The sequence below is a fragment of the Sabethes cyaneus genome, chromosome 3 (assembly GCF_943734655.1).
Source record: "Sabethes cyaneus chromosome 3, idSabCyanKW18_F2, whole genome shotgun sequence".
Taxonomy (NCBI): Eukaryota; Metazoa; Arthropoda; class Insecta; order Diptera; family Culicidae; genus Sabethes; species Sabethes cyaneus.
The window spans coordinates 232191962-232204628 of record NC_071355.1 but is presented as its reverse complement, the minus strand read 5'-3'; the positions used below and the strand labels follow the sequence as shown (position 1 = coordinate 232204628).

The 12667-nt window shown below is 41.4% G+C and overlaps 1 protein-coding gene across 8 annotated transcripts in view; it reads right to left on the bottom strand.

Annotated features, from left to right (window-relative positions):
• The window catches only part of LOC128744417 (potassium voltage-gated channel protein Shaw), a 133594-nt gene that overhangs the window by 74577 nt on the left and 46350 nt on the right, over nt 1-12667 (bottom strand). For 3 of the 8 annotated variants that reach the window (XM_053841419.1, XM_053841425.1, XM_053841426.1), the window contains exons 2-3: nt 6899-7319; nt 4941-6725 (exon numbers count right to left, since the gene is read on the bottom strand). In XM_053841419.1, coding sequence (XP_053697394.1) covers nt 4941-5152 — 212 coding nt within the window. In that variant the 5' untranslated portion in view covers nt 5153-6725; nt 6899-7319. Of the gene's footprint in view, nt 1-4940; nt 6726-6791; nt 6875-6898; nt 7320-12667 lie in introns of those variants that run through there. The other 5 variants (XM_053841423.1, XM_053841421.1, XM_053841422.1 and 2 more) reach the window with 3 other exon arrangements.

The following is a 12667-nucleotide window of genomic DNA, read 5'->3' as shown; positions in this document are numbered from 1 at the left end:
TGGTAAAATGGGATTGAATTGGTAAAGTCTCTTTAACGTGGGAGAACCATTGGCAATAAAACAATCTTTAATTTCTGTAAGGTAGCAGGAAAGCAATAGGCTGTGTTCTTGATTTTGTTAAATTGTTTTCAAATACGCATTGAAATAGGGTACCCAAGTAACAATGCCAGTTTTATCGGGCTCTTATTGAGGTTTTCATTACCAATTTTGGTCATAAAAGCCACCGTGAGAGTATAATAAAACCCGAATTGTTACTTGGGTATGTTACTGCTTCGTCGTAATTGCCTATTCCCGTCCTATCCAACACAAATTATTAAAAATATCAGCGATTTTTACGACATATAATGCAAAATTAGTTATTCCCCAATATTTTAGTTTGTTGACTATCATACGCGATCAATCAAAGTGAGCTGAGTTTTATTTAAACTCTTTTTTTCATTAAAGAATTCCTGGCAGACAAATTTCCTATTTATTTTTTCGTGCGACGAAGAAAATGTCGTTTCAATTTCCGTCATTCATAAAATAAAAACAACTCACGCAACGCATTGTCGTTATTTTGTAGCCGGGAAACCTTGCATGACCAGCAGAAATTTTTCAGAATAACATTTGTCATGCCGCGCGAGCTTCGTAAACATTATTGTGATTTTTAGTACGGACGATGTAAAATTTTGATGGACGGATTTTAAAACGGTACGACGAATTTAAGAAATAAAGTCAGTTGCATAATTTCAATAAAATGTTTTACTAATCGCTTTTTAGTGAATTCAAAGTGCACGGATCGGAAGTTTGAGTCAAATCAGCACAAGAACTTTTGGGGTATTCATTCAATCCACCTAAGAAATTATGAAAATTAGAGTGGCTTTCTTTACTACGACGGGAATTAGAAATAAGCCCTAACTCTGAAATCTTCTGACGATTGAACGTATACAAAGTAGTAACACTTTGTTAAATGTTGCATACAACGCATGTAACATGTATATATTCTGCATATAGCATGTATACATAAGAATCGAATGATTACATGCATGGATACATGCTATCTATACAAAGAGACTACTAGTCCTGCGTCACTTACATATACATTCCATATACGCACCATCCGCTAGCCCACTGACGGTGATTGTTTTTGTATGATGGTCGTTTGCTTCTACTACCGAGAAGATCCACGGTTGTCGACAGTAGCGTGATAGAAGCAAGCAGTCAGTTGCCGACCATCGAAGCGGCACGGCAAGTCGTAATTTTCCAGTTCATCCAGTTTATCATTCTTCGCCTCAAACACTCCTTCATTTTCCTTTAAAAAGTTCCGCTACAGAATCAGAGAAACAGAAAAAACACACACGGGGTGGTATACACTGAACTTGCCGCGTCGATGATCGGCAACTGACTCCTTGTTCCAACTGCGCTACAGTTGATAACCGTCTATTTTCTCGGTGGTAGAAGTAAAGGGTAATCATATACAAAAATAACTACCGACGGTGGGAGAGTGGATGGTGCATGTATGAAAAGATAAAGAAATTGGAGAAACAAACTTGGATATGGGACTATCTAACATAAGGGTGCGACAGTAGTTTAATTGCATAAAACCTTTGCGAACCAACTAAAAGACGGTGGGTTGGAGTCCCACTTATCATTGAACAACCCAATCTAGATTGACATTCTTCGTACCAGACACTCCCTCATTTTCCTATAAAAAGGGTTTACGTTGGACAGCTACAATCTCAAGCCTGTACTCTAGATTAGGAGCGCTTAAGACAGCGTCTGACCCGGGGAAACTGAATTAAGAAACGTGTTGTCTTGGTAGTAAAGCTGAGATGGCAGCCCCGTCGAGAGACTTGGTAGCATGGCCCTAGTAAGGCAACTTACCTAAACGAAGTTTCTACGAATAATCAAGAAACATCAACTGGACACATTCGGTGTGGACAAAGGTGTCTAAACAAGCACATGGAATGGATGCGTGGAACTTGTTACTTGGAACTGCAGATCGCTAAAAAATTCATTGGTGGCGACATGGCGCTGCTCGAACGGCAAAAGCCTTGAAAGTTCGGCATCGTGGCACTGCAGGAGTTCTGTCGCAAAGGCGAAAAGGTGTGGAGTATAGGTGACAGCTAGGCTTAATTTTACCAGAGCAGCGGAGCGACCAATGAACTGCGAACGAGTGTTATACTGATGGGCAGAATGCAGGATCGCGTGATGGTTTGGAAGGCGATCAACGAGAGAATGTTTAAGTTGACGATAAATTGTCGTTTCTTCAACTACACCATCATAAGCGTGCTCTGCCCGCACGAAGGTAGACCCGACGATGAGAAGGCAGCTTTCTACGCCCAGCTGGAGGCAACGAACGACACCTGTTCGCCACGGGACATCAAGCACGTCGTCGGGGAACGCCCAGGTCCGTAAGGGAGAAAACTATAGACCTGTGATAGGACCCCATGTTCTGCACACGGATACGAATGTCAATGGCCAATGGTGTACAAACTTCACAGTTTCCCGAGTGTGGATGATGTACTGTCTTCTTCCGAGGAGTTAGAGGATTCAACCTTCGAAGTAGATTGGGGCAGAAAACGCACGGCCATCGGTGCGACCGCTACAGCGGCACTAGGTTAAGCGTCCCGGAGTATACTCCGGAATATACGGAATAATTGGTTTGGTAGCGATGGAGAGGTACAAAATGGCATGGAAAAATAAGGAAGGAGAGAATTTAGCCAAATATCGGCAAGCAAGGAACCGAATAACCACGATTCGTGGAAAAAAGCGCTAGAAAGAGGATAGAGATCATAAAGAATTAAAACATCTATTCTGAGCTAATTGTGGTGATTAAAATAGACCAAACCATAAAAAAATTCTGAGTTAATGATACGCGCAAGGTGGTCGACGGGTGGTATAAGTTCTTCGATGAACACCTCCTTGGCAAAATTGCAGAACCAGGTGGAACGAAAATTAACATAGGAGTGCTCAGCCCATGAAAGATAGTTTTGCCAGCGGCATAACGCTGGTAAACACCGCCTACAAGGTGCTCTACTAGATTCCTTTACGCCGGCTTTCACCAACAGCACAAATAAAATCATAGAAAATCATCGGGTATGTTTCATGGCGGCTCACGCAACTGTAGATCAAATATTTACCATACGGCAGATTTCTCTGAAATGTCGCGGATACAACGTGCCCACGCGTCACATCTTTATTGATTTCAAAGCAGCATACGATACAGTCGATCGAGACCAGCTATGGCAGATAATGTCCGAATATGGTTTTTCAGACAAGCTGACACGACTGATTAAAGCTACAATTGATCAAGTGATGTGTTTCGTACGCATCTCGAGAACACACTTGAAATAAGCTGACGGCATATACAGCCTGTTGTTTAGTATCGCTGTTGAGGGGTGATCCCATGAACGGGCATCGAAACTAGAGGCCCAAAAGTAGTCAACTCCTAGACTTCGCAGGTGGCTTTAATATCATTACCAAGAACTTTGCGACGGCGTAGGCAATTCATGCCAGACTGAGCTTACCACACGCGTAGGGTCTAATTTTCTCACATACGCGTACTCATTCTAACGAACACGCTGGCATAAGCATCCCTTTTGGACACTATGTGACGAGTTTTTGCAAGTATGTATTTAGCTATCAGCTACGGTCGTCGCTCTCGCTTGTAATTGCAACCCGCGTAGTGGATACCGATCGCTCACGAGGGCCAGCGCTTTTACTCACGGGTGAAGGGAGGGAGTAAGACGAAGAAAAAAAGCTCACTCCTATTCACGCTCGCGAGCTGTTGATAGCTCATGAGCTATTGCTTTCATGAGAGGGTTGTGCAGAACGACGCTAAGAGACTGTGTGCTCGCAAGTGTGTCGGTAGCAGAAAGTATGCACACAGCAAAAGCGGTTGTTTGTCGTACGGTTGCATCAGCTAAGTAAGCGTTGGATGCTTTGCTTCTCCCACTCGTTCGCGTACGTATCGGCATCGTTTACTTCTCGCTCGATTTGCAGTATCGGGGCTAACGCCGGTTGACGCCAGATTGAGCTAAACATAAATTACGTCGAAGACCAAATACATGAAATTCTTCGACTCTTCGTTGGCCACTAGTGCCTTCCCTATCTTTTGCCAAATTCCTTTCGTTTTTCCAGTTCACGAGAAGGGATACCAGCGTTCTGTTTCCAACTATCGAAGAATTGCAGCCTTGTGTGTCTCATCAAAGCATTTTGAACTACTTGCTCTCTATCAATATGGCTTTGTTCCACAGCGACCAATCATCAATCTTATGGCTTATGGCAAATCTTGTGGGTGTACAAAATTCTCAAATTCTCAACAAAAAAGATATGGAAAATTCGGTCTCTTTGGTTCTCAAACTATGAAAATAAAAAAACTTCAACTTTAATTTGAACATCACTACAAAGTTCATCAAATTACTTTTTTTTTGGTTCACAAAATCAGTAAAATCCGTCCAGTGGTTAGAAGTTATTAATTTTCGAAGGTAGACCTAAAGATATAAATGAGCAAAAATTAAGATTTTTGAGACCGACCAATTAAGGGCACTCAAAGCGTCAAATAAAAAAAAGAAAGGTCCAAAATTTTCTAAAACGACACAAGTTTTGAACAAAATTGAAGCACTTTTAAATTGCTGGTACTGGATTGGGTAAGCACCGTTATAAGAAAAATCAGCGCCTCGGAAAAAATTGAAGATCGAAAAATATGTATGATTGACACTAGGGCAAGGTGTTTTAATTAAAATTAAGAAGAATAAAGTAAAACATCCAGATGTTACTGAGAAATTCTTGTTACTCTGAAATTCTTACATAAAAGTTCTCGAACAAACGCTCATGCAACATTTTCATCGGATGCTTGTATTCTTTTTTAATAAATATTCATTCGAAACGGCACAATTGCGAAGCTGCAGCATTAGCATAAAAAATTCCAAGTATGGACCTGGGGGGAGGGTACCTACCTGTAGTAGTTGAGCACCTGCGCAAACACCCCAGGATGGCGATCGAAAAAGTACTCGTTCAGAATGGGATCATAATTGGCCAGCGCCTCGGTCAGCCGGGACAGCCGGGTGGCTGGGATCTTCTTTAGCGTTGCCTTGTACGTTTCGTGCCGAATACCACCGACGTTCAGCACGACCCGATGATCGGAATCCATGTTGATGTTCATCGTCATTGTGAGTGTGTGTTTTTGGTTTTTATTCGTTGTTGCTTTTTTATTACTTGTTAATCTACGGAGGATTTTCACCTACTTTAGCTGATTTTAGCCGAACGTAACTCGGCGTAAAATAGGATTACCAGTTTCCTCTAACCAAACGGTCGCTATCTAAGTGTGAACACTAACTTTCAGCTCATTTCTCACTATTGAATAGAATGTAGTAAGTGACTATGTTGCAACCTTTGAGGTTCTAAAATTAGCACTTCATACAGACGCTGGTAGGAGTCTTTTATCTGCTGAAACCGAATTTACCGCAAGAAACATGCTGTTTGCACTCTCTTCTTCACTGCTGCGACAACTACTACATTGATGCGGATATTGCCACCGTGGAGGACGACTTTGTGCCAACCATCATAAACCGTTTTGGCTTCCAGTGGCAGCCGCGGTAAAAATCAAACTTCCAGCTGGTAAGTGCACTGATAATTTTTTTGCCGCATCTGCTGCCGGCAAACTTCTATTCCGCTGCCATCGATGCAAACCGCTCGAATGTTCCGGCATTCCGGCACGAGCTCAAGCGAGGACGAAGAAAATATTTTACGTCTTTTTCATGTTGTGCTTTCATCCTCGGGGACCATCAGTGAACGAAAAAAAAAAAACGAAACTGCACCGAAACACAATGCGAAAAATTGTCCGGAATGAAGAGCCGATTCTAGGCCACGGTAGTCGTTCCAAGTCGAGGATCCCGTGGCGTGCTGGCTGTGATCAACAACGAAGTACAGCAACTACGGTCGTCGTCGCCGTCGTAGTCGTCGCTACTCTCACTCACTGGCAGAGATTAAATTTTCAACTTAGACGACTTTGTAAGTCTTGCGGAAAACTGCAATCAGAATGCATTCAAGTGTTAAATCGTATTAGGGCGCAGCTGCACAACAAACCGCTTCTGGTGGTTGGTTGAAAGAGGTTTTTTTTCGGGTTTCGATCTATAATTTTTCACTAACAAAATAAAATTATAGTAAATTGGACTTCCGGAGTATGTCAAAATTAGACACGCTAACAATGTCACACGCGTTTGTTTGGAACTTTTTCACGATTTGAAAATTTTCTTCTGGCACTAGGACGAACGGCACACGTCCATTTCTTCCATCATCCCGTTGGTGTATGGCTTCGAGAAGCGGTACCATCCGACAGTTTGATTCGTTTTCTTTTTCGCATGCTAGTTGGCACTTCCGATAGCACAACCTTACCGATATCTTCTGTCAGGCAGACATCACTGTTTCCGCCCTGAAGCGTCACATCGCAAAACCGCTGCTCTGACGTCAAAACATACAATTTTTCTAATTAATCTTCTGCAGATGACTTTTCATAGTTTCTCACAACACAGAGCTAACACTTATGTAAATGGAACAATTTTTTTTCTTCTATTTTTGCAAGCTATTTTGCATTCACCTTCACTATTGACACTGAGGCGGCAAGCCTTTTTCCTTGTTTTGTTGACTAAACAAACCATAAGCTCGTTCCCACGGGTTCTTCTTTACCGGTGCTTCTAGATCCTTTGCATTCACAAGCAACACATTTACCTGCCTCGCGCTGGCTGGAAAGAAAACTCCGAATGATTAATTTGCATAGCAAACAACCATGCGTTTCCTTCGGTTTTTACCACCAATGGGAACGCATGGTCACTTGCGTGTCAGAGCACATGCTAGCTGTCGAAAGTGAAGCATGTCTCGTCGTGTTCTCCTTCGGGGTTCACAAATCCTTTCCTACATCATAACCTTCTGCTCCTATTGCTATGCATCGGATTCAGAACGGTTGGGCAAGGCCAGTGCGACAGTAAACGAAACGAAGCATGGATCGCCGTCGGTCGGTTGGTCGGTCGGTAGCAGTCTCAGGAGAACATTGATATGTATCCTACAAGGCAGCTCCAATGAACTGAAAAGAGCACGGTGAAGGACGCACGATGAATTGCCCCCAGCTTGGTAATGGTGACAAATAGTACCGGGTACCGCGGGAAGGGCCAGTGGTGTGCCGGTGTCGACATTTGCCGCCGCTACTGGGAGATATTTCATCTCCCGGTGTCACTCGGGAAGGCAGGCACGCTGGATAGACTCCGAAAGTGACACATTTTCTTCGATCCGCTAGGGGATGATGGTTCTTTGAAATTGAACTCCCGGAACGTTCTGTGCTCCTGCGGGGAGAGAGAAAGAGGAAGAGAAAAGAAAGATGGCAATGTAAATGTGAAAATTATGATGCAGGCTGGTTGAGATATTTCTATTTCAGTAGTGTTATTGATTCGAAATTGAGGTTGGTAGGGCAGGATGTTCTATTCGATGTAGAGCTTATATTTTGGGGATTTATTTATTTCATTGGATGTCAGCTTGGAAGGGATGAAGAAACGGTGTATCTATTTCCAGATCACGCTCGTCTGGTCATTATCATCATTAATCATAATATTTTTATGGGATTTTCCATCGGAATGAGCATTTTTCTGTTCCGTTAGGTTTGCATTCTGTACCAGTTGAAGTGAGTAACAATATAAGACATTTATTGATCGGATGAAAATAACTTGGATTGACCTAACATATTCTTCTGTATATATCAGGGATTTTGGTATTCCCTACACTGTCCTGTTTTATTAGATTCAACATTGTACATCAACAAATGTATAGATTCTCACAAATCCCAAGAATCAAATCAGATTATTTCAACAAGAACGACGATAAAGGCATAAAGGCTTTACAAACTAGTTTGCATATAATGCCATGGTTTATGTTAAACCATGCGACAAATCGGCAGCATGAATACGAACTTAATTATTTTTATTTCCGTAATTGTTCTGCCACAAACATTGCATTTCACATATACAAATTACGTAATTGCTGACGCGAATAAGTTCCCGAGTAAACTGGTTGCCGGCGCCCGAAGGACGCCATTCCAAGTCGTACTGTACCGTACGGCTGAATCGCAACGCTCACCTCAGCGGCATTCTGTTTTCCGCCGTTGGGCTTTCCGGGAACGTCGTCATAGGAAAAATCATTATATCCTCCATCCACACACACACACACAGGCCCACCCCGGCGCTGAAGCTGCGCGAGCTGAGCAAGGCGCCGCGGGTGCCACGATGCGGAACCGAATTGTTGACGAAGCAGACGACGACGACAGAGTGTGTAGATGATGATGGTGGCTCAAGTAGGATTTGAGAGCAGCGAACACAAAATCTTTCGACAGGGTGTAAGCTTTATGACTCGGATGAATGAACGATAGCGAATTAGGGCGGAATGTTTAACAACTTCCAGACCTCTCAAGCGGACCGAAATAAATTATGTTGAAACTACCCCGTAAACAGATCAAACGACGGCGTTGTTTGAGACTGACAGAATAACTTCGGCTTAGTTGGCACAAAAGCGCAACAGTAACGATAAATTTTCTATCGAATTCAATTTTGTCCCTTTCACAAACGGTATGTGAGCTTCACTGGTGCGTGAACATGTGTGTTTCATCCCCGGAGAGAATAGAAGTTTATTACTGCTTTGAAACAGAAATCAAAGTTTTAAAGTGGTTCTTCTTTTCGAAAGCAAATCGAATTTAGCTAGTTTCCATCGAAAAGCAACACATGTTAGTTTTCACTTCCATGTAGCAAGGTCGACGTGAACCGTTCACGATGTACAAACCAAGCGTGAACAAGCGTCTAGGTAGGAAAAGTTATGAAAAGAACTTCTCTTCAACCAATGTAAATAGACGTATCATACAAGGTTGGCTGAGCAAACAACATTACCGCTCGAGGAAAGACGAGGGCGGAATCGAACGTAAACATTCGAAAACTTCCAATTAAAATCCGCTTAGGACTCATTAGAGTCGACCTTTGTTTGTGGATGCTTTGCTGTGAATTTTTTTCTCCATTTGACGATATAGGTATGTTTAGATATAGGGATTTAGTAAGGAAAATGAACTTGAATCAGATAACATAGTACACAAAAAGAGGTCACGTTGGATGTAAAGTTCTATGACGTCGATGCAAAAAAGAGACCAACAGGAAATCATGCTAATCAACTACCTTTTCATTGAGTACAATCTCTGAAAGCTTGCATCATGTCGTATGAATAGGTTATTTTATTCCCAAAGACCTTCACTATATTCTTAAAATATTTGTCCTTGGCTAAGGAAACATCATTTTCGTCGTCACCTCTCGTTGGATGACGAAAGCTTCAGCAATGGTGGTTCACATGAGTGAATAGTAAAATCCCCGTTCAGACGATTGCTGACGTATGATATAATCGCTCTCAGGTGAATCGATATTCATTTTTTTTTCCTGTACCAGGTATATCATTAAAAAGAATTTACAATGACGGAGAACGTTGACCTTCTTTCATTTGATATTGACATTTGGTCTTTGTTGGTGAAATGTTTCCTCAATTGACGCAGTTTTCCTGGTAGGTGCTGGCACTATATATTGATGTGTTTCTCAGAAAATTACTACTTTAACTTTTAATAGTTAGTTCTTTTAATAGTAAAACTTCAATGAAAATCTTGCGAAATTTTTAAGTTTAGACATCTGTTGTTGCACCATCGGGAACCGGGCCATCTGCTAGGTTTATTGAGTGATATATTGCTACAACTTAATTAAGGTAGGTTGATTTGAATTTAGTGACACCGTTTTTTTTTCAAGATATTACAGCATCAATAAAGATGAAATAATACCTTCATTAAGAATTTATATGCTTTCTTGGCACATTTGCCAGGGATCTTTTGTTTAATATTTGCTAATATATAAACATAGAACGAGAAAATCGGGACAGATTGGGTAAGGCAAACTTTTACAAACTGCTAACTGTTCTATTTTTTGACTTTTCGATTTTCCTACTTTTCGGCATATCAACTTTTCTACTCTTTGACTGTTCGATTTTTTGACTTTTCGAACTTTCGACTTTTCAAATTTTTAACTTTTCTACTTATGGGCTTTCGACATTTTGATAGCTCGATTTTCCGCTTTACTTCTTTTAAAATTTTTGAAATTGTCGATTTTTTGAATTTTCGACTTTTCAACCTTGCGGCTTTTCGACCTTTCGACTTTTCGACCTTCCGAATTTTAGACTTTTCGACTATTCGATTGGTCCACTTTTAAACTTTTTGACCTTTCGACTTTCTCTTCAACTTTTCTTCTTTTTGACTTTTCGATTTTTTTACTTTTCGGCCTTTAGAATTGACTTTTCGACCTTTTGAGTTTCCGACTTCACGGCTTCTTAACTTTTCGACTTTTCTTCTTTTTGAATTTTCGACATTTTGAATTCTCGCTTTTCAACTTTACTTCTGTTGGAATTTTTACTTTTCGACTTACCGGTTTTACGATTTTTCGATTTTTTGACTTTTTGACTTTATGACTTAACAGCAAAATTACACAAAATCGAACGCTGTCATGCGTTCATTGGATGGCTTCGTTCTTATTTGAGCGGAACATAGTTGGCGGTAAAAATTGGTGGGTCCGTTTCAGGCTGGTTTACTAACAGTTCAGGTGTGCCACAAGGTTGCAACTTAGGCCCACTCCTATTTTCGCTATTCATTAACGATGCAATCAGTTGTCTTGGATAAGGCTCCTGTTTAGTCTATGCTGACGACTCAAAGCTGTTCAAAGTTATTGACAACATTGATGATTGTCATTTGCTCCAAACTTTACTTGACAAATTTGCTGAGTGTCAACTCGGATTTATTAGCAAAGTTAGAAGAGAATTCAAGGACCCGTATACATTGAAATGTCTATATGTTAGTCTTGTTCGACCGTTATTGGAAACCGCTTCAGTAATATGGGACCCTTATTACAGCTTCACTTCACAGTTCGCCCTGAGAAACTTGCCATGGAAGAATGCTTTGATTTTGCCACTATACCACAGTGGTCCAAAAGGGCGAAAAGCGGAACTTTTTTCTTAGTGTGTTTTGCTTACTAATGGGCGACAGTAGTTTAGTGAGTAAAACATTTGGATAACAATTGAAAGAGCGTGGGTGTGAGCCCCATCTGACGAATGCCATAATGTATGTTTGCCATAATGGACGGGAGCAATAATGTATGTTTGCCATAAATAATATTTTTGGTATGGTGGCCAGAACTACACTTCGATCAGTTCAAACCTTAAAGGACCAACGCGACCAAATCGCAAGACCTAATTGATTCAGTTAAAGCAAACCGGCTTTGCCGCTTTTCATTTTATAAAGGGTATCTCGATGCGAGTACTAGGGAAAACTAACTAGAGGACGGTAAACCTAGGAAAACGAATAGACCTAGAGAGATGAGATTTCTGCAGGGCTTCCGACGGCGGGTCACCGCCGAAGATTCGCCGTTGCCTGCGGCCGGCAATAGATTATGGCAAACGTACATTATGGCTCCCGCCCATTATGGCAAACATACATTATGGCATCCGTCTGTATGGCAAACGTCCGTATGGCTATCGTATTTATGGTTCTCGTCCGGTCACCGTTTTTGTATGACTGCTTATTTGTTCTCGGCGGTACCAACAAATAAGTAGTCATACAAAAATATAGACCAAGAAAATATTGGATTGTGTAATGGCAGATGGGGCTCGTACCCACGCTCTTTCGATTGGTACTCGAATGTTTTACGCACTAAACTACTGATGGGTGACAGTAGTTTAGTGAGTAAAACATTCGGGTACCAATTGAAAGAGCGTGGGTGTGAGCCCCATCTGTCATTGCACAATCCAATACTTTTTTCGCCTATATTTTTGTATAACTGCTTATTTGTTTCTACCGCCGAGAAGTAAGTGCGATTGAAACAAGCAGTGCGTTGCCGACAGTCGCTCCGGCAAGTCACATGATTAAACTGCCACTGAATGTGGTTTTCTTTTTATTTACTTGTGGGGGGATTGAATACCCCTGATACAGAATATCGGTTATCCCAGCATTAGTTTATAAGAAAAAATCTCACTTAGCGTAACCGTAAGGAGTTAATTCGGGAAATGGGAAATTATTTTCAGTTAAAAGCTATTTTGGTTGAAATTGAGTGTGTGTCTGCTAAAGTCAAAAAAATCAAATTGAAATAATAGAAGACAAATGTTAAAATTTTGGCCTCCCAGTTGGCATTGAGGTACGTTGTATGTTCGAATCTCGGCTGGGAGAGGTTGTTAGAATCCGTAGAATCGAGTCTCTTCGAGACGCGGCAAAGATGCTGCTGACAACCTGCAGGATTTCCAACATCGTTGTTAAGGGGATTTGACGAGCAGATATCGAAACGATAGGTTTGATTTTCGGTAAAGGTAGCAAACTTCTTGGCAACGTAGGTGATTTTGATATTAAAACCAGAAAAATTTCCACGGCGAAGGCCATCTGCGCTAGACTGAAAGCGGAGGCTTGGAGAATTGGGCTTAAAATAAACGCGTCGAAGACTAAATACATGAATGACAGAGGCTCAAAAGAGACGAACGTGCATTTTTTGTGGACGGTAAGCGTTAACGTCAACTAACCAGAAGTGGTAGATGAGTTCGTGTATATGGGATCGCTGGTAGCCGCGGACAACGACAGAAATAAGGA